Raw genomic sequence first — 21,712 nt, forward strand, 5'->3', positions numbered from 1 at the left:
ATTTCAGTTTGAGTGTGAATGCACACTATAGAATCCAGCATGACAGAATAACACATTGTGTGACACCAGAAGAGACATGAACTCTCACCTAGGTAGTTGAGGGAGATGTTGAGCTCCTGAATATGAATGAAGGTAGATCCTTTGGGGATTCTGACCACCTCTTCATAACCTGGGATCACACACACACACACACACACACACACGAGAAAGGCAATGTGGAAGTTTTATTCACTGACATACTGGAGGGAGAATGATGTATAAGTAGTGTTTTACTCTGTGGGACTTCAATGGAATAAACAGAGCCTGCGGATTCCAACCAAATTCCTGGGCAGCGTTCAGTAACCATGTTTGAAGCCAGGCTGTGCTGTCCAGCCAGCCACCACAGCCCTGTAAATAACTTCAGTCTCACAAAAAAAAATGTTTTTTAAATAATCCATTCCAATGGTGCGACCGCTGAGGAAAGGAGAGGCTTGACTTTTGACCCCTCTCTGGTGCAGCAGTCAGTGCAGTGAGTAAATTCAGTAACCCGGCTCTGTACTTGCGGTTCCTGGCAGCTGGAGAGGGAGAGGTTTTTCTGTTAACAATCAGGGGCCTATGCGGTAAAGAGAGAGCCAAAGAGCAATAAACCCCTGGCCCTCAACCCCTGAGTAACCCTCCACCACAACCAAAGTTACAGACTAGACAGACTAGACAGAATGAAAGAGAGAGAGGATAGACTCGACAGATGAAGAGAGGAGAAAAAGAGAGAACCTAGAAAGATAGATGAGAGAGCGTCTCAGACCTCAGATGGAACTAGTAAGGTTTCAGAGGCAGGGGAGAAAATGGCACCATCGTCACTCTTAGGTGTGAATCTCTAGATAGAACAACATGCTCAAAACACCAGCCCATCTGCTGTACTGCTTGGTTAGTGAATGACAACAAACACCATTTAAACCCTCCTGGAAGTGAGGATTGGTCTGCACCTCAGAGACTTAAAAAACCCTGTAGACATAACTGCTCTGTGGCTCGTAAATTAGTCAGGAACCAGAGTGTAGGCCCAGGCTAAGGCTGTTGCTGAGCCGGCCAGTGTGGTCCCAGCCACCGAGCTGTGGCCACCCCAGGAGGGTGTGTTCACTCTGAGGGTTGCAGAAGGGATACCACTCCTGCAACCCATACCTAAAACTGCCTGCCACATGCCCCCAAACGGGCACAAGAGAAACCCCACACACTCCTTCCTCCCCCGCAGCCTTCCTCCCCCACAGCCTTCCTCCCCCACAGCCTTCCTCGCCAGTGGAAAAGAAAGCCCAAGGTCTCCATATTGTGGTGGCAGAATTTGGAGTGAGCTGTTGTAACTTCACAAGGGATATGTTCAGTGTTGGACTGTGATGTTATGCCTTCCATAGACTCTTGGTATGTCTGCACCCTGACACAGGGCAACTGTTCTGGAACTGTTGCTGTGTTGAAAGAAATGTTGTGTAAACAATATGATAGTATGATCACCTCCCACTATATAAGGGTGGACATGTAAATATTTATTCATTTCAGTTCTTCCTTGTGAAATCAGAGGTGGATCTCCCCTGCAGCTGCTTGTATTAAATGGGTTTCTATAATATCATGAAATAGTCTCTGCCTTAATCTTTGGATGGGGTTTTCCACAACTTTTGGTGCTGTGACCCGGATGAGAGCGACCTGACTTTTGATCCGTTTTGCTCGGCTTGGACTCAAGACTTCCCTCTGGCCACAACAAAAATAATTAAGAGACCTTATTTAAAAATCTGAGGGATTTTCCAGCCGAGACTTCATGGTAAAAGATCTCGTCCTCCTCATCCACAAAATGTAGGAGTTCAATTTGGCAGAACTATTTTCCTATAATAATGAATCTCATCGGTGGTAGGTAGAACCTAAGGAAACTGGTTCAGGGATCTAAGGAAACTGGTTCAGGGATCTAAGGAAACTGGTTCAGGGATCTAAGGAAACTGGTTCAGGGATCTAAGGAAACTGGTTCAGGGATCTAAGGAAACTGGTTCAGGGATCTAAGGAAACTGGTTCCGGGATCTAAGGAAACTGGTTCAGGGATCTAAGGAAACTGGTTCAGGGATCTAAGGAAACTGGTTCAGGGATCTAAAGAAATTGATACAGAATTGTATTACAATCACATGTAGAACCTAAGGAAATGGGTTCAGAGGATCTAAGGAAACTTATCCATGGTTAATATTGATCAATAGTGGGTATTTGGAGTTTAACCGCACTTTAAAGTATTCGGAGTTGACTATGCTTTAAAGCCCACATAATCACACGATAGCCTACAGGAAAAGTATTCGGAGTTTGACTATGCTTTAAAGCCCACATAATCACACGATAGCCTACAGGAAAAGTATTCGGAGTTTGACTATGCTTTAAAGCCCACATAATCACACGATAGCCTACAGGAAAAGTATTCGGAGTTTGACTATGCTTTAAAGCCCACATAATCACACGATAACCTACAGGAAAAGTATTCGGAGTTTGACTATGCTTTAAAGCCCACATAATCACACGATAGCCTACAGGAAAAGTATTCGGAGTTTGACTATGCTTTAAAGCCCACATAATCACACGATAGCCTACAGGAAAAGTATTCGGAGTTTGACTATGCTTTAAAGCCCACATAATCACACGATAGCCTACAGGAAAAGTATTCGGAGTTTGACTATGCTTTAAAGCCCACATAATCACACGATAGCCTACAGGAAAAGTATTCAGAGTTTGACTATGCTTTAAAGCCCACATAATCACACGATAGCCTACAGGAAAAGTATTCGGAGTTTGACTATGCTTTAAAGCCCACATAATCACACGATAGCCTACAGGAAAAGTATTCGGAGTTTGACCGTACTTAAAAATAAACAATATTATTCAAGTGTTTGAGAAGGCATTAGGGTTAGTGCAGTATCATGTACCTGCAGGGTGACGTTAGGCATTAGGGTTAGTGCAGTATCATGTACCTGCAGGGTGACGTTAGGCATTAGGGTTAGTGCAGTATCATGTACCTGCAGGGTGACGTTAGGCATTAGGGTTAGTGCAGTATCATGTACCTGCAGGGTGACGTTAGGCATTAGGGTTAGTGCAGTATCATGTACCTGCAGGGTGACGTTAGGCATTAGGGTTAGTGCAGTATCATGTACCTGCAGGGTGACGTTAGGCATTAGGGTTAGTGCAGTATCATGTACCTGCAGGGTGACGTTAGGCATTAGGGTTAGTGCAGTATCATGTACCTGCAGGGTGACGTTAGGCATTAGGGTTAGTGCAGTATCATGTACCTGCAGGCTGACGTTAGGCATTAGGGTTAGCGCAGTATCATGTACCTGCAGGGTGATGTTAGGCATTAGGGTTAGTGCAGTATCATGTACCTGCAGGGTGACGTTAGGCATTAGGGTTAGTGCAGTATCATGTATCTGCAGGGTGATGTTACCCACTGCTCTCTAATAGGACCACAAGCCTTCCAACTGTCACTATGATGGAATCGAGACCTCTGGAGTGTCTATAGGCTGAGCCTACCACAAGCCCTCGACAACGGCTTGGTTTTCTTGGAGATGGTGATGGCTAATTCTTGTGCCTGGCATCATCTGTAAGCCTGGCTGGGCTGTATCAGTTCCCCTGACATGTTTCCACAGAATTAATCACAGACCATTAATCAGGGCCAAAGTGTTTAGACTGAAATAGGTACTGAAATAAAAGGTCATTATGCACCTACAGGAGGGAGAGAGGGAGGGAAAGGGGTTGGCAGGGCAAGATATTCACCAGTAACTCTATATGATTAACTGGTACAGTATGCAGATCATGCAACTAGAAAGCTCGCATGTGAACAGATAATTATACATTACTTTCAAAATGTCTGAGGTCCACTAACTCACATTGCAAGGCAGTAGTCCAACACATATTTAGCTCATGTCAGAATCCAAATGCATGCACACATTGTTTGAATTTCCATAAAACTATTTGGTTGCATAATCCTTCGATGGATCTCTCGAACTTAACTAAATCTCATTCTCAGAAAGTTGCTGGAGCTCCCTGGTCCAAAACACAGGCCCTTTCTTCTTTGACATTTTATTTGTGTTTTTCAGTTTTATTCCCAAGTCTAATTGAGAGGTATGTGTTATTGGCCTGTTCTAGAAGTGGTGTTGGAGGGAGCAGAGAGTTTGAGGACAGAGAAACGCAGCAATCAGGGTCTTTTAAAGAGAGAGACGTGTCCTGTTGCCAAGTCTTGGAACAGAACAGTCCCCCCAGTGTCTGTCTGTCCACGCCTGCCCAGCCTGAGAGAGAGGCACACTACCACCCTAACTGTAGAGACCATCATTGTGCAGTAAGCATCAAAGAACGGGGTGAATGTTCCTTCCTAGCAGTATTGTGGTGAATAGACTTCTGTTCTGTATACTAAACTGTACCTCCTTCAGGCAAGGAGTCATTGAAGACGCCCTCTATGGCCTCACAGTTGCTCCCGTCACCCCCGCAGATACGGCAGCGGTCCTCCCGCACATCCGAGCCCAGGATCCGGTCACAGCCCACGTGCTGCAGGGAGACAAGGGCCATAGATCAGAGGGTGCAGGCAGAGGCACAGACACTAGCCCCTATAGAGAGCAAAGCAGAACACACACTGTCCTTTCAGCAACAGAAGTGAGGCTGATTGAAATGTTTCCCAGGTGCCTAATGAAAATACTGACACCACAGGATGTCAACAACACACCCTCTCTACCTACAGGAAACATTCCTAAGACACAACCTGTACTAAGCTGTGACATACACACGTACCCCACCAGACATGCCACCAGGGGTCTTTTCACAGTTGCCAAATCCAGAACAAATTGTACAGTATTATATAGAGCCATTATTGTATGGAACTCCCTTCCATCTCATATTGCTCAAATGAACAGCAAACCTGGTTTTAAAAAAACAGATGAGGTGTTGCTTCATGGCACAATACCCCTCCCCTATTTGACCTAGAGAGTTTGTGTGTATGTATTCATATGTAGGCTGCGTGTGCCTTTTTTAAATTGATATAGTTTTGACCTTGAGCTGTTCAGGAAGAGTAGCTCCTGCTTCGGTAACAGCTAATGGGGATCCTAATAAAATACAAAAAAAGACCAAATAGCAACAGAAGGTTCAAGCCAACACAAATGTTGGTCTAAATTAACTCCTGCCCTGTACAGTAACTCTAACATGTGACTGGATGGATGGAGCAACCCTGGGGCACTTTAAACCCTGTTGACCCAGGCAAGTCTAGGTTCCATTAACTATCAATGTGGAAGCTATTTCCCCTTAGTGATAGCAGGACTTGTTCCAGGCCGGGCCCTGGCCCTTCAGTTCAGACTGGGCTCTGGGCCGTGTCCCCTGGTGAGCCTGGGCCAGGCCAGGCAGCCAGCCTGCTGCAGCCTGCGCATGTGTTTCCAAGCACACACACACACACACCTCTCTCCACTAACTCTCCCTCGCTCGCTTCAAATAAATCTCTTACTCTCTGGATCCTAACCACCATGAGGCTGCAAACAATACTTACATTTTTCTCCTCACTGTTTTCTCCTTTTTATATGCACCATAAATATAAGAGAGAGACGGGGGGATGGGACAGAACCTGGGAGATAGAAACTGTGAGAAATAATGAGAGAAGGAGTGTATGATAGGGAAAGAAACAGAGTTCTAGAAATCAAGAGATAAAGAGAGGGATGAGAAGGAAGAATGCCAGAATATGATAGACCCAGAGAGAAAGAGAGAGAGTGAATAAGAAACAGAGAGAGTGGGAGAGAGGGGCTGAAGTGAATATATTTAGCAGCCAGCCGTGCAGCCAGCTGAGCTGGAGGGTCACTGAGTTCCTGCTACACAGAACAGAACCAAGTAAGAGAGGAGGAGAATAGTTGATAAACAGGCTCCTCTCTCAGTCTGGACGAGCCCAGAGACTTCCACTCACACCCACTTCATGTGCCCAGGCCCTGAGACAGCTCCAAACAAAGCCCAAGAGAGGAGAGAGGGATGGCCATTCAATTGCCTAATGAAATCTAGCTCTGCTCCACATAGCTGCAGGAAACCACAAAACAACAATTCAGATGTTTTGTGGTTTGGTGTCATTCAGCAAGAGTATTTCATTTTTCCCTCCTCCCCTCCCAGTCCAAAGCCACTCTGCTTCTTGACAGGCTCTGAAGCCATCCAAAAACAACAGAATGGGGGAACAATCGGCATCGTTTGTGTGAGCAGTGAGCAACACCATCTGAAAGGCAATACTACTTTAAGAAGACAACCAAGAGGAGAGTTAAATGAGAGGAGAGGACAGAAAGGACGGAGCAGTCTCACCTTGCACTCTCCATTCACACAGACATCCAGAGAGTCGTCCCGACATGGGGTCCCGTCCACCACAGCCGGAGCACGCTCTGTGTAGAAGTTATATCCCTCCGCCAGGCAGTTCAGAGAGCAGGACTTCACTCCACCTGGACAACAGAGCAGCACAGAGAAGAGGAACATGAGACAATAGTTCAATACAAACACAAATAGATCCCGGATTAGATTCTGTAGCAAATTTGGGGTGGGGGGGGGGGGGGGTAACCTAGAAGTACTTAAACCCGCAATCCTACGTCTCTTGGTCTACACGTCTCTTGGTCTACGCGTCTCTTGGTCTACACGTCTCTTGGTCTAAACGTCTCTTGGTCTACACGTCTCTTGGTCTACACGTCTCTTGGTCTACACGTCTCTAGGTCTACACGTCTCTAGGTCTACACGTCAGCCATTATACAAATAGGTCTTGACTAGATCGCTGGTGTTTTGGCAAGGATCTGACAATATCATCATGTCAGTTAAGGCTGGGTTTACACAGGCAGTACAATTCTGATATTTTCCACTAATTGGTTTTTTGACCAATCAGATCAGCTCTTTTTCCAATAACTGGGCAAAAGATCAGAATTGGGGGGATGGTAGGGGACGCCATGTGTGACTGACGTGTTCTCCGTTTGCTCCCGTGGTATTCTTAAAGTTTATGTGAATTCTGCAGCAGAACCGTATTTATTTTCAAATATTAATTTGGTGATCCCTTTCCGTAAAAACCAAGACTACTTTGCTTCCGAATGTCAGCATGTCGACCAAACATAAGGCCAAGAGCATGACTTTGAGAAAACCGCCCTCCCCTGAGTCTGAGGGCCCGGGGACGCACACTTTACCCGGGGGCGCGGCTTGGCCTGGCGGCGCTGAAATGAACATTCTCCAAGCCATCAAACTACTACGCTCTGAGATAGTTGAAATGAAAACACAGGTGGTTGCTACGATTGAGGCCAGAATACAGGAGGTTTCTGATACTTTAAAAGCAGATTTAACCATCCTGCGGAACGAGACTGTGCCGGCAATTACATTACTCAAAAAAAAAAACTTCTGCCTAACCTTCGGCAGTGTACTTACGAGAGTATTGTTATCTCTGACCATTCACCATTAGTGCTTGAACTAGTTTCCCCAGCGACCTCCTAGGTGTTATCAATGGCGTCTCAACCCCATTTTACTCTCAGATAAGGAGTTTGTCAATTTCATTTCTTCTGAAATTACCTTATTCCTAGAAACTAATTCAACACCAGGTATGTCCTGCTCTACCATATGGGAGTCTCTCAAAGCATACCTCCGTGGCCAAATTATTTCTTATACAGCCAACCAAAACAGAGTTCGCTCCCAGCGACTTCGGGACCTGAGCGAGTCCATAGCCACATTTGATGAGAAGTATGCTACGGATCCTTCCTCTGATCTGCATAAAGAGCGCCAACTACTCCAATCTGAATTTGATGAGCTTTCTACCAGGCAAGCTGAACAGTTACTCTTGCGAGCTCGATACAAAGTCTATGAACAAGGCGACAAGGCCAGTAAACTCCTTGCACATCAGATCCGTAAATCTGAGGCCTCACAGCTAATCCCACAAATAAGGACCCCGTCTGGTGCCACCACAGTTATACATAAAGAGATCAATGATCAATTTAAACAATTTTACTCTGCGCTATACACCTCTGAATCCCATCAAGACCCTTTGCTGATTGACTCCTTCTTTAATGGCTTGAATATGCCTTCAATTGATACAGACTCCCATGACTGTCTAGAAGAAGAATTTACGCTTGAGAAGATTGTAACAGCAGTGTCCGCAATGAAAAGTGGTAAATCACCGGGTCCGGACGGTTTTCCAACCGAATTTTACAGGACGTTTTCTGGTCTGCTTTGCCCATTCTTGTCCCGACTATTTGCAGAGTGCCTCAATACTTCAAAGCTGCCGCCTAGTCTTTATCAGGCTTCAATTTCATTACTACTAAAGAAAAACAAAGACCCCCTGGAATGTGGATCCTATCGCCCAATCTCGCTTTTAAACTGTGATTACAAAATCCTAGCTAAGCTTTTAGCCATCCGTATGGAAGGCTTGCTGCACCAAGTAATACACTCTGACCAGACTGGCTTTGTGAGAAATAGGCATTTATTTTTCAATATTAGGCGCCTTATGAATATACTGTACTCCCCAGCGTCGGGGGACCCGGAGGTGGTGGTCTCACTTGATGCCGAAAAAGCGTTTGACCGCGTTGAGTGGGACTACCTAACAGCTGCCCTTTATAGATTTGGCTTTGGCTTTGGCCCCAAATTCATTGCGTGGATAAAGATTCTTTATTTTTCCCCCATGGCTTCGGTGCGGACTAATAACTTGTCCTCTGACTATTTTCCCTTGCACCGCGGATCCAGACAGGGTTGCCCACTCTCCCCCTTGTTGTTTGCTTTGGCAATCGAGCCTCTCGCCATTGCACTACGCTCTAATGATGCCATTCAAGGCATAATCAGGGCGGGCTGGGAGCAGAAAGTCTCGCTATATGCTGACGACCTCCTTTTGTTTATCTCCAATCCCGATACCTCATTGCCACGTGCCCTATCTGTTCTTAAAAAGTTTGGATCAATCTCAGGGTACAAGCTGAATCTAGGCAAGAGTGAGCTTTTTCCTGTAAATAAGGCTGCTTTAAAGTGCTCTTTCACAAGTTCTCAGTTTAGGATTGTCCGGGATCAATTCACTTACTTGGGAGTAAAAGTGACAAGGAAATATTCAAATTTGTTTCAGGAAAACTTTGTTGCTCTAGCAGACAGATTGAAACAATCTTTTACTTTTTGGAATTCGCTACCCCTTTCTCTTATCGGAAGGATTAATGTCATTAAAATGAATGTGTTGCCCAAATTTCTATATTTATTTCAATGTTTACCCATTTTTATTCCAAAATCTTTTTTTATTTCACTGGATCAAACATTCATGCATTTTATTTGGGGTGGCAAGGTACCACGGATTGGTAGAAAACATTTACAGAAGCCTAGGTCATTGGGGGGTTTAGCTCTACCAAATTTTCAGACATACTACTGGGCTGCAAATTTTAGAGCCGTTCTGTACTGGCTGCAGACTGATCCTACTGGCCCTAGACCACTCTGGGTCCAGATGGAGTCTGAATCGTGTAAACCTGCAGCACTTTCCTCTGTGCTGTGCTCGTCTCTCCCAGTGTCCCTAGGCAAAAGGTGTGCCAACCCAATTGTAAAGAAGTCTCTTAAAATTTGGAATCAGTTCCGTTTAGCCTTTAGCCTCCGAGGCTTTTCTCTATCAGGTCCAATCAATCAGAACATTTTATTTCCTCCATCTTTGAATGATGGGGCTTTTGGCATTTGGCACTCACTAGGCCTTTCCTCGCTAGCCCAATTATTCTTTGATGGTACATTTGCCTCTTTTTCTCAGCTGCAGGAAAAGTTCAATCTCCCCCAATCCCACTTTTTCCGCTATCTCCAGACTAGAAACTTTGTCAGGGCTAACACACCTGGATTTCCCAATAGGCCTGCGAATACAGCTATAGAGAGCATCTTGGAGCTGAACAAGCTTCCTAGGGGCGCAATTTCAGATGTATATGCAATCATTCATGACTTACAGAACCCTTCTTTGGTGCCTTTAAAGACTCGATGGGAAAAGGATTTGGGGGAGGAACTTGGGGAAGACGCCTGGGAATCTGTGCTGCACAGGGTGCACTCGTCCTCTTTTAGCACTAGACACAGCCTCATTCAATTCAAGGTGGTTCACCGTATCCACTGGTCGGGGGCCAAACTTGGAAGAATATTCTCTGATTTTGATCCTACCTGTGTCAGATGTAAGGTGGAACCAGCCACACTGTTGCATATGTTTTGGGGCTGTCATAAACTGTCAGGTTTCTGGGAATTAATATTTAAATGTTTCTCTGATATATATGACACTGTTATAGATCCGTCTCCCCTTACAGCCCTTTTTGGAGTATTGCCCATGGGTACCCCCCTATCAAGAATCCAGTCGGACACTGTTGCTTATACAACTCTTTTAGCTAGACGGCTAATACTACAGAACTGGAAGATGGCAGCTCCCCCATCTTATAAATATTGGGTGAGGGATGTGTTGTGCTCTCTGAAACTAGAAAAAATTTAATTAAATTCACGTGGGAACCCCAAACTGTTTGATGAGGCTTGGGCTCCATTCCGGTCTTACTTTAAACAGTCCATCCTCTGATGGCATTCCAATTAATACTAAAATAAGTCTCTGACTTAAGTGGTCCGCAGATGCCTTGTTCATCTTGCCCAGGCAGAGACTGAAGTGTGAGCTTGTTTTTCCCAGTTATTTTTACATTTTGTTCACGCCTACATGAATAATCATTTAATTTTTTATTTTAAAGCATTGTAAACTTTTTTTTTTTTTTGTCCAGTGGATGGTCGGTCTGTGGTCATGACTCTCTGTGAGTGGTTGCATTTCTCCACCCTTATCCCTTGACTGTTTACAGGAACAATGGTGAGATGTTTGCCCTGTCCCTGTACTATAGATTGCCCTTTAACCTCTGTAGCCTTCTGCCTGGTGTGTTTAACTTGTCTAAAGTATGGTATCTTTAAAGCTATTTTTTTATTTGTATTTTTATTTGTATTTTTTTTTCTAGTTGAGTATATTATTTATATTGCTTTGTCTTGTCTGTGTGTGTGTATGTTCAAAACTTAATAAACAGAGTTAAAAAAAATAAAAAAAAGATCAGAATTGGGCTGCCTGTGTAAACAGGCTAAGAGCTGTTGGTTTCATAAGTTGTTACGTAATACTCTTGGGTAAACAACAAATACCCAGACTTGACAATACCATCATGTCAGAGGTTTAGAAGAGCTGTGCATTGTTATTTTCATTCATTGTTTGTGATACTCTTGGGTAAACAACAATATACACTCACCGGACAGGTACACCACCACCCCGTTCACGAAAATGGATCGCTCCTACAGACAGTGAGTCACGTGGCTTGTTATATAAAGCAGACGGCCATCAAGGCATTCAGTTACTGTTCGATTGAACATTAGAATGGGCAAAACGAGTGACCTAAGCAACTTGTGCGTGGTATGATCGTCGTTGCCAGGCGTGTCGGATCCAGTATCTCAAAAACAGCCACCCTCCTGGGATTTTCACACACACGACAGTGTCTATGATTTACAGAGAATGGTGTGACAAACAGAAAACATCCAGTCAGCGGCAGTCCTGTGGGCAAAAACAGCTTTTTGATGAGAGAGGTTGAAGGAGAATGGAAAGAATTGTGCAAGCGGGCCGCAAAAAGACAAATAACTACACAGTACAAGACACAGTACAACAATGGTGTGCAGAACGGCATCTCGGAACGCACAACTCGTCTTTCCTTGTCACGGATGGTCTACTACAGCCGGACAACCACACCAGGTACCACTTCTATCAGCTAAAAACATTGAAGAAGTAGCTCCAGTGGACATGTGATCACCAACACTGCACAATTTAGGAGTGGAAAAACATTGCCTGGTCTGACAAATCCTTGTTCCTGTTGCGTCATGCTGATGGCAGAGTCAGGATTTGGCGTAAGAAGCATGAGTCCATGGGCCCATCCTTCCTGTCGTCATCAGTACAGGCTGGTGGTGAGAGGAGCAACTGTGAAGGTCCTCTATAGAATCCCATAGATGGTTGGTGTTTTGGGAAGGACATGAAAATACCATCAGAAATAAGTCAGAGGTTATTGAGAGCTGTATGTTTCATTAGGTGTCACGTAATACTTTTGGCAAACAACACATACAGTAGCATGATTAAAAGCTAGATTGAGTTGACCAGAGAAGCAGCTGGTCCTCTATAGCAGGGGTGGGCAATTCCAGTCCTCGAGGGCCTGATTGGCATCAGAGTTTTGCCCCAGCTAACACACCTGACTCCAATAGTCACCTAATCATGATCTTCAGTTTAGAATGCAATTTCAAATCAAATCAAAGTTCATTTGTCACGTGCGCCAAAAACAGTGAAATGCTTACTTACAAGCCCTAACCAACAGTGCAAAAAAGGTATTAGGTGAACAATAGGTAAGTAAAGAAATAAAAACAGTAAAAAGACAGTGAAAAATAACAGTAGCAAGGCTACATACAGCAGCGAGGCTACATACAGCAGCGAGGCTAAAACAGTAGCGAGGCTACATACAGTAGCGAGGCTATATAGAGTAGCGAGGCTATATAGAGTAGCGAGGCTAAAACAGTAGCAAGGCTAAAACAGTAGCGAGGCTATATAGAGTAGCGAGGCTATATAGAGTAGCGAGGCTATATAGAGTAGCGAGGCTATATAGAGTAGCGAGGCTAAAACAGTAGCAAGGCTACATACAGCAGCGAGGCTACATACAGCAGCGAGGCTAAAACAGTAGCGAGGCTATATAGAGTAGCGAGGCTATATAGAGTAGCGAGGCTATATAGAGGAGCGAGGCTAAAACAGTAGCAAGGCTAAAACAGTAGCGAGGCTATATAGAGTAGCGAGGCTATATAGAGTAGCGAGGCTATATAGAGTAGCGAGGCTATATAGAGTAGCGAGGCTATATAGAGTAGCGAGGCTATATAGAGGAGCGAGGCTAAAACAGTAGCAAGGCTAAAACAGTAGCGAGGCTATATACAGTAGCAAGGTTAAATACAGTAGCGAGGATATATACAGTAGCGAGGATATATACAGTAGCGAGGATATATACAGTAGCGAGGGTATATACACAGTAGCGAGGGTACATACAGACACTAGTTAGTCAGGCTGATTGAGGTAGTTTTGTAACGATTTTCGTCCTCCTCTTCTGAGGAGGAGTAGGAAGGATCGGACCAATATGCAGCGTGGTAAGTGTTCATCATTACTTTAATAAACTGAACACTAAATACAACAAGGAACAAAAGAAACAACTGAAACAGCTTCGTCAGGTGCAAAACACACTAAACAGAAAATAACTACCCACAACCCATAGTGGGAAAACAGGCTGCCTAAGAATGGTTCTCAATCAGAGACAACGATTGACAGCTGCCTCTGATTGGGAACCATACCAGGCCAAAACCAGAAATACAAAACATAGAACAAAAACATAGAAAAGAGAACAGAACGCTCACCCTAGTCACACCCTGGCCTAACCAAAATAGAGAATAAAAAGCCTCTCTATGGCCAGGTAAGTATGTACATGTAGATATGGTTAAAGTGACTATGCATATATGATAAACAGAGAGTAGCAGTATCGTGTAGCCGTAGCGTAAAAGAGGGGTTGGTGGGCGGCAGGACACAATGCAGATAGCCCGGTTAGCCAATGTGCGGGAGCACTGGTTGGTCGGGCCAATTGAGGTAGTATGTACATGAATGTATAGTTAAAGTGACTATGCATATATGATAAACAGAGAAGCATCATTTGATTAATCAGCTGTGTTTGCTAGGGATGGAGAAAAGTGTGAGACCAGTCAGGCCCTGGAGGACTGGAGTTTCCCACCCCTGGTCTATAGGATCCCATCTGCAGCAGCAAGCAGAGACAACACCACCAGACTCAGCATTTTAAATGGCATACTCTCTGACTCTCACACCATTTCATTGCTCAAACACATTTACGCATTGCGATTTTGAGCTGCACTGCTGCTGTGTCGAGTTTACAACATTACACAACGTTATCACAAACACGAAAACAAATCGCTTCCACTTCGCTCTTTATTAGCACTTTCAGCCGTGAGGCCTCTTGTTGGGTGAAGACAACACAATTACTCCAACCATTCCCCTTCATTACTGAGAAAACCCCGGGCTGCTCTAATGTGTCTGATGGCCACGCATGGTATTTTAATGGGATTTTGAGTTTTAGGTTCGACACAGTTAGTTTGTTCTCCCACAGCTGTAAGGACTCGGGTGCCAAAGACAGAGAGGAGAGTGGGGAGGTGGAGGGGCTATAGAGGGGAGAGAGCACAGTTTGGATTGCTAACATCAAGAGAACAAGCAGCTGATTGTGATTAAGTCCCCCCTTCACTCCTTCTATCCACACACAACCCTTTTGTCCCCTCTGCCCCCTCTTTGTCTGTGCCACCCCTCTACCACCTAAGGTCTGGGACTGATCAGGGCTGTGGGTTCTGAGGCTCTTGGTTTCGCTAACAGCACGGTGGGGTCAAACGCTCACAACAACAAAAAGGAGAGGGCGCTAACAGAAACAGTGCAACTCTCAGCAAATTCCCTGGGAAACTGGAATGTGGAAATCCTGCAGACTTGCAGAAAAACGGACAGGGGGAGAGGAAAGAGAGGGAGAGAGAGGGGGGGGGGGAAGAGAGGGACAGAGGAAAGAGAGGGACAGAGGAAAGAGAGGGACAGAGGAAAGAGAGGGACAGAGGAAAGAGAGGGACAGAGGAAAGAGGGACAGAGGAAAGAGAGAGAGAGGGGAAAGAGAGGGACAGAGGAAAGAGAGGGACAGAGGAAAGAGAGGGACAGAGGAAAGAGAGAGAGAGGGGAAAGAGAGGGACAGAGGAAAGAGAGGGACAGAGGAAAGAGAGGGACAGAGGAAAGAGAGGGACAGAGGAAAGAGAGGGACAGAGGAAAGAGAGGGACAGAGGAAAGAGAGAGAGAGGGGAAAGAGAGGGACAGAGGAAAGAGAGGGACAGAGGAAAGAGAGGGACAGAGGAAAGAGAGAGAGAGGGGAAAGAGAGGGACAGAGGAAAGAGAGAGAGAGGGGAAAGAGAGGGACAGAGGAAAGAGAGGGACAGGGGAAAGAGAGGGACAGAGGAAAGAGAGAGACAGAGGAAAGAGAGGGACAGGGGAAAGAGAGAGACAGAGGAAAGAGAGGGACAGGGGAAAGAGAGGGACAGAGGAAAGAGAGAGAGAGGGGAAAGAGAGGGACAGAGGAAAGAGAGGGACAGAGGAAAGAGAGGGACAGAGGAAAGAGAGAGAGAGGGGAAAGAGAGGGACAGAGGAAAGAGAGGGACAGAGGAAAGAGAGAGAGAGGGGAAAGAGAGGGACAGAGGAAAGAGAGAGAGAGGGGAAAGAGAGGGACAGAGGAAAGAGAGGGACAGAGGAAAGAGAGAGAGAGGGGAAAGAGAGAGAGAGGGGAAAGAGAGAGAGAGGGGAAAGAGAGAGAGAGGGGAAAGAGAGAGAGAGGGGAAAGAGAGAGACAGGGGAAAGAGAGAGAGAGGGGAAAGAGAGAGACAGGGGAAAGAGAGAGACAGGGGAAAGAGAGAGAGAGGGGAAAGAGAAAGAGAGGGGAAAGAGAGAGAGAGGGGAAAGAGAGAGAGAGGGGAAAGAGAGAGAGGGGAAAGAGAGGGGGGAGGGTGTTATTTGTGCACTGACAGGTGCTCTCATTTATTCCATATTCCAGAGCATACCAGCGACCACACTGAGCTCTCTTACTGGCTGACAAGGCCAATCAATGTCTCAGCACAGAAACGCCAGCACATCTGCTCTATGGGCCGACCCAACACATAGCACAAACACGTACACACAATGCAACACACATACATCACAACCCAGCCATTGTCTCACTTTACTTACCACCACCCTTTAGTCAACACAGTTTCCATGCTTTATAACCTGGCCAGGCTCTGGTCATGTGAGAGTAGAAATAAGTGTTAATTGGGCAAAATTCAGGACCAGGCAGGCAGCACAGTGGAACCAGCTGACAAGTCAGGACCAGCAGGCAAGACAGTGGAACCAGCTGACAAGTCAGGACCAGGGAGGCAGCACAGTGGAACCAGCTGACAGTCATAACCAGCAGGCAAGACAGTGGAACCAGCTGACAGTCAGGACCAGGTAGGCAGCACAGTGGAACCAGCTGACAAGTCAGGACCAGGTAGGCAGCACAGTGGAAACAGCCGACAAGTCAGGACCAGCAGGCAGCACAGTGGAACCAGCCGACAAGTCAGGACCAGGTAGGCAGCACAGTGGAACCAGCTGACAAGTCAGGACCAACAGGCAAGACAGTGGAACCAGCTGACAGTCAGGACCAGGTAGGCAGCACAGTGGAACCAGCTGACAAGTCAGGACCAGGTAGGCAGCACAGTGGAACCAGCTGACAAGTCAGGACCAGGCAGGCAGCACAGTGGAACCAGCTGGCAGTCAGGACCAGGCAGGCAGCACAGGGTAACCAGCTGACAGTCAGGACCAGGCAGGCAGCACAGTAGAACCAGCTGACAAGTCAGGACCAGGTAGGCAGCACAGTGGAACCAGCTGGCAGTCAGGACCAGGTAGGCAGCACAGTGGAACCAGCTGGCAGTCAGGACCAGGCAGACAGCACAGGGTAAACAGCTGGCAGTCAGGACCAGGTAGGCAGCACAATGGAACCAGCTGGCAGTCAGGACCAGGCAGGCAGCACAGGGTAACCAGCTGACAGTCAGGACCAGGCAGGCAGCAGAGTGCCTTTCCACTGGCCTCCCATGAAGCCTCTCGCTTAGCCAGGGTGCTCTGGCATCACAGCCCACAACCCCCCTGTGTGCTGGGAGAGCAGCCCATAGTCTAACATATCACTTTATAGGCTGTGACAAATCATCTAATACTGCCACGGCTGTGTACAAGCCAAGTATACCCATTTCCAGCTAGTTCCACTGTTTGAAAAGTTGTTGAAATCTCTTTTGGGCTCTGTTTGTGCTGGCACCGCTGAAACAGGTACAGTATGTGCTGCCTGTGAGGCTTGCGGATAACAAAGCTGTGGGATGATGGAAAACTCAAACTCCCATGGTACTGTGCTTTGGCAGGCTTGCCTCCAGTCTGAAACTAAGCAGGTTTGTAGGCTGGATGGCTGACTGACTTGGGGGGCCTGCTGAAGGAAGGCAGCCTGCGAAAGTTGTTGGACCAATCGCAACAATGTGGATGGCTTATGCCTCAGAAAAAAATGTATATGACTGCTAAAACGCTGCACGCTTTTTTTTATAAACTATCCTTGGCTGTCTGAGCCGAGCCCGATGGTCTGCTAGAGGTGTCCAACTACAGGACAGACGGAAAGAGAGAGGCAGCAGAGAGGAGAGAGGAAAGAGCAAGAGAGAGGGGGAAAGAAAGCCGAATAGAGGGAGAAATAGGGAGGAATGTAGAAAGAGAGTGAAGGGGGCTGGGATGTGTGATATGGCCCTAACGCAGGGCAGACTGTGGCACAACTCGTATTTTAACAGCTGCAAGGGATTTCCATTGTAAAATCAGCTGACTTGATGAAAGGAGCACTTGTTGCCTGGAGTTGGAGAGGGCCCCTCTGTAAGCCATTATGTTATTGGACTGGTAGATTAAAAGCAGCTATGTCGTCGAAAGTGTTTATCTTTCGCATCCAGAGCAGCGCTCATCAAGCACAGGAATTCTAGCCAGACAGGAGATTGTCTGCAGCTTTCCCCTCTCCTCGTCTCTCCCCTTATCCTCTCCTCTCTTCTTTTCAGCTCTCCCCTCTTCCCTTTCTGGGCCCACGGTCTGGCAGCACTCTCCCCTCTTCCCTTTCTGGGCCCACGGTCTGGCAGCACTCTCCTGCTCAGCTCTCCCCTCTTCCCTTTCTGGGCCCACGGTCTGGCAGCACTCTCCTGCTCAGCTCTCCCCTCTTCCCTTTCTGGGCCCATGGTCTGGCAGCACTCTCCTGCTCAGCTCTCCCCTCTTCCCTTTCTGGGCCCATGGTCTGGCAGCACTCCTGCTCAGCTCTCCCCTCTTCCCTTTCTGGGCCCATGGTCTGGCAGCACTCTCCTGCTCAGCTCTCCCCTCTTCCCTTTCTGGGCCCACGGTCTGGCAGCACTCTCCTGCTCAGCTCTCCCCTCTTCCCTTTCTGGGCCCACGGTCTGGCAGCACTCTCCTGCTCAGCTCTCCCCTCTTCCCTTTCTGGGCCCACGGTCTGGCAGCACTCTCCTGCTCAGCTCTCCCCTTTCTGGGCCCATGGTCTGGCAGCACTCTCCTGCTCAGCTCTCCCCTCTTCCCTTTCTGGGCCCATGGTCTGGCAGCACTCTCCTGCTCAGCTCTCCCCTCTTCCCTTTCTGGGCCCATGGTCTGGCAGCACTCTCCTGCTCAGCTCTCCCCTCTTCCCTTTCTGGGCCCATGGTCTGGCAGCACTCTCCTGCTCAGCTCTCCCCTCTTCCCTTTCTGGGCCCATGGTCTGGCAGCACTCTCCTGCTCAGCTCTCCCCATGTGCTGCTGCACTATTCTCTCTATGTGAACTCCCAGGCAGATGTGTCAGCTTTCTCCATATCTGCAGACTGTCTACAGACGTTTTCAACCTGAAATGACCACCGAGCAGACAGTGTAGTTACCTCTGTAATGATGTATCCCAGTCTGCTGTGGAGGAGGGTGGGACACACACACTTACTGTACGCACCTCCTCTGTAGGGTTGCCAGGTGTAGAATTTCCCCCGGAAAGGAACGTTGTCGAAATCGGCGCACTGAATCTCCCGGAAATCCTGAGAGCCTGCAGGACACTCCTGAGACAGACACACAGAGGGGCAGAGATCAGCTCTGTGTCAGTAAAATCTCAGGCCTCTCAACATCAGACATCCACTTTATTCCCTCTCCTGTCTCTTTTGCTCCCAGCAGTCATTTAAAGTAAGCCTCTACACTCCACCAAACGCACACATCCACACACACACACACACACACACACTGAGGGAATTAGTTCTGGGCTGGGCAGGCTGCTGTTAATTAGGTCAGTCTGAGAGCTGTAGAGTTGGGCCGGGCCAGGATGAGTATGGTGATGGTACTGTAGGCCTCTAAGAGGGAGCTACTTCTCCACTCTGCTCTGCTCCCCCACTCACATCAATATTGCACGATCTGAAGCGCTTCCTCTCTCCCAGACAATACTTTCCACCAATCGTTGGCCTGGAACCAGAAAAGCAGAGGCAAAACACATCTGAGTACAATTGAACAATAACTCCCCAATCACACTGGGCTCTATTCTCCTCCCGCCTGGCTAGCCTCGCTCTACCACCCTGCTTCAATCTCTGACGGTCTGTATTTTTATTACTCAACTATCCAAGTCAATTAGACTAACTCCTCAGTAAAAACACCAGAAAAAAGTCAGTTTTCCACGGTCTATGTTGATATCCTTTAATACGGCTGTCATTGTTGCACGTGGGTGATTATAGTGGGATGTTAAAATGATTGGTGGTAGACTGGCATCTATCATCCTCCACAAACAAGTTAGGAAGAGCCAGCCAGACACAACCCAATGGCTTTACAGTTCTACAGTGGCTGTGAATTCACTGCCTACTGTCCGTCCTATGGCCAGAGTTGAGATCCACATCCCCATCCATCTGCAGCACCACTCACCTGGGGCTGTCACAGTGGCGGATGGAGGAGGACACTCCTCCCCCACAGGTACGGCTGCACTCCTCCCAGGGGGTCCAGAGACCCCACCCGCCGTCCACGCCCTCTGGCCGGGTCCCGTAGGCCACACACACCCTCTTATAGCACCACTGTAACACACAGAAGACTAATGAAATAAAAACCAAACACACCCCCCCCCCCTCATTTCTGTTGATCATGGAACATTCCAGTGCTTACCCCTTTCTCTATGGTATTGGTTTGACAGATGGTTCCTTCTGCAGCGGGTATGCTGCTGGTGATGCAGCGGTTGCTCTTGCTCATGCACCACAGCTCACTGCAGACTTCCTGCAGACACAGGGAGAGCTGTCAGAGTGTGTCCATTTCAGACCATATAGAGACAACAGGCCCTGATGAGCCCAGCCAAGAGGGCCCACTGACCCGGAGCAGACGGCACCAGCGGTTGGTTCAACTACTTCTGGGCTCTGTGGTGCTAATGTATTTAAGGCTTTTACAACGGTAATAACTTATGGCACTGTATTTTATTGTACTGACTGCATAGTATCAATGATAATGACACTATAAAGTACTATTTTGTGCCAGATGTCTGTTCACTCAGCTGTCGGGCCAATAAAATAGACCATCTAATAAAAAGATGTCATACAATAAAGATAGCACAAGACTTCTTCATAAACTCTTCAACATGGGGCCAAAAACCAATGGGACTGGTTAAAAAGAACATGTCAACTCTAGCTAGGAGACAAATAAATAGCAGTATATCCAGTGGCTACTCTGTCTGCCTTCATGCTGCACTGATCACAGTGGGCAGAGAGCCAGAGATATGCCAGAGAGGAGAGGAGAGCTGGCCTACAAACGGAGGAGAAGAGAGACGCATGTCTGCTCTGGAGTAGGGGAAGGCGGGAGAGGACATACGGTGCACGTGGTACTGATGGATCAGAAGATTTGGGTCAGTATAATTTCTACATGGTCACACACATAGTACTGAATGGATCTGTCAAAAATGACCATGCAGCCTTATCAGGCGAGTTAGAAGAGGAAGGTGAGTAGGTACCCCGTATTTACACTGCCGAGACTTCACTCCGTACTGGAAGCGGCACTGCTCGTCTGCATCGTAGGCCTGGCCGGGGGCCGTGGTGGGGTACACAAACTCCTGCTTCGGTGGGATGTTGTTGAGGCATGAACCCATACCTGAGCTGTAGGGAAACAAACAGGAGACTAGAATGAAAACAGGCCCAACAAACATTGACCTCACCCACAATGTACTTAGCTAGTTAATCTATCCCACTGTCCACACATAAACCCTGCAACTCCCTTTAATATCCTGTGTATTGGAGGTGAGTGTCAGACTCACTCCAGGAAGTTGGTGATGTAGTCTCGGCTGCAGGCAGACCAGACGAAGGGGTTGGTCTTCATGGTGATGTGTGCAGCCATCAGCTTGGCTGTCTCCTGACTGCGGGAGCCACAGGCGTTGCCCACTCCGTCATGGTTCATCCCAAACCTGCAGGGAGACAGATGGTACTGCGTTGATATATCTCCTGGGTGACTGAGCATGAGTGCAAAAGTTATTGGGGGTATTGGTGATGTATCGAGTAAAAGGAAATGTTTTGCTCAAACATCCTCTCCCTGTTAAAATCATATTAACACCATGAGTGCGGAACTGGGCCTGTGCAGATTCTAACAGGCAGCAAAGTGTCTCTGTGCTCTGCTCTCTCTGTCTGACACAGACTTCCATATGCACTGTAAAAGACAAGGCCCACCGTCTAGACAGCCCCAGGGTACAAGCACCCCATCCAGTTCAAAGGTACCTGGACTAGCCATTAGGGGGGAGCACCAATGGGTTTGCCACCTGTGAAAATACCTCAGAGGCCTGTGTCCACACGTAGGTAAATGGCACACTCAATTACTTAGTGGACTTTCAAAAATGATACCAAGTCATGGCTTTTGAAACTAAAATATCAGAGCAAATCTAACAGAATCCTCTTTCATGGCAGGGTATGAAGAGGTTTGGAAATGACAAGCATGTCTAGTGGAGCATGTCCGATGTTACTCAGGCATACGCCTAGATAAATATGTATGCATGACTAAGTGAGGCAGATCGGCTGGTACGCCAGGCCAGCAAGTAAAACAAAGTGTCTTGGAGGGAAGGCACAAAAGCCATGCCTACTGCCAGGCCCGGAGGTAGGC

At 47.2% G+C, this 21,712-nt stretch overlaps 1 protein-coding gene across 3 annotated transcripts in view; it reads right to left on the reverse strand.

The window, feature by feature from the left end:
* Positions 1–21,712, reverse strand: part of LOC139409225 (ADAM metallopeptidase with thrombospondin type 1 motif, 10) — a 53,603-nt gene that overhangs the window by 12,354 nt on the left and 19,537 nt on the right. For 2 of the 3 annotated variants that reach the window (XM_071154077.1, XM_071154080.1), the window contains 9 exons: positions 20,880–21,026; positions 20,580–20,721; positions 19,748–19,855; positions 19,514–19,659; positions 19,000–19,063; positions 18,558–18,669; positions 6,301–6,434; positions 4,404–4,527; positions 89–169 (listed from right to left, as the gene is read on the reverse strand). In XM_071154077.1, coding sequence (XP_071010178.1) covers positions 89–169; positions 4,404–4,527; positions 6,301–6,434; positions 18,558–18,669; positions 19,000–19,063; positions 19,514–19,659; positions 19,748–19,855; positions 20,580–20,721; positions 20,880–21,026 — 1,058 coding nt within the window. The remainder of the gene's footprint in view (positions 1–88; positions 170–4,403; positions 4,528–6,300; positions 6,435–18,557; positions 18,670–18,999; positions 19,064–19,513; positions 19,660–19,747; positions 19,856–20,579; positions 20,722–20,879; positions 21,027–21,712) is intronic. The other variant, XM_071154079.1, reaches the window with a different exon arrangement.

This window comes from Oncorhynchus clarkii, chromosome 5, assembly GCF_045791955.1.
Source record: "Oncorhynchus clarkii lewisi isolate Uvic-CL-2024 chromosome 5, UVic_Ocla_1.0, whole genome shotgun sequence".
In the NCBI taxonomy this organism is placed as follows: Eukaryota; Metazoa; Chordata; class Actinopteri; order Salmoniformes; family Salmonidae; genus Oncorhynchus; species Oncorhynchus clarkii.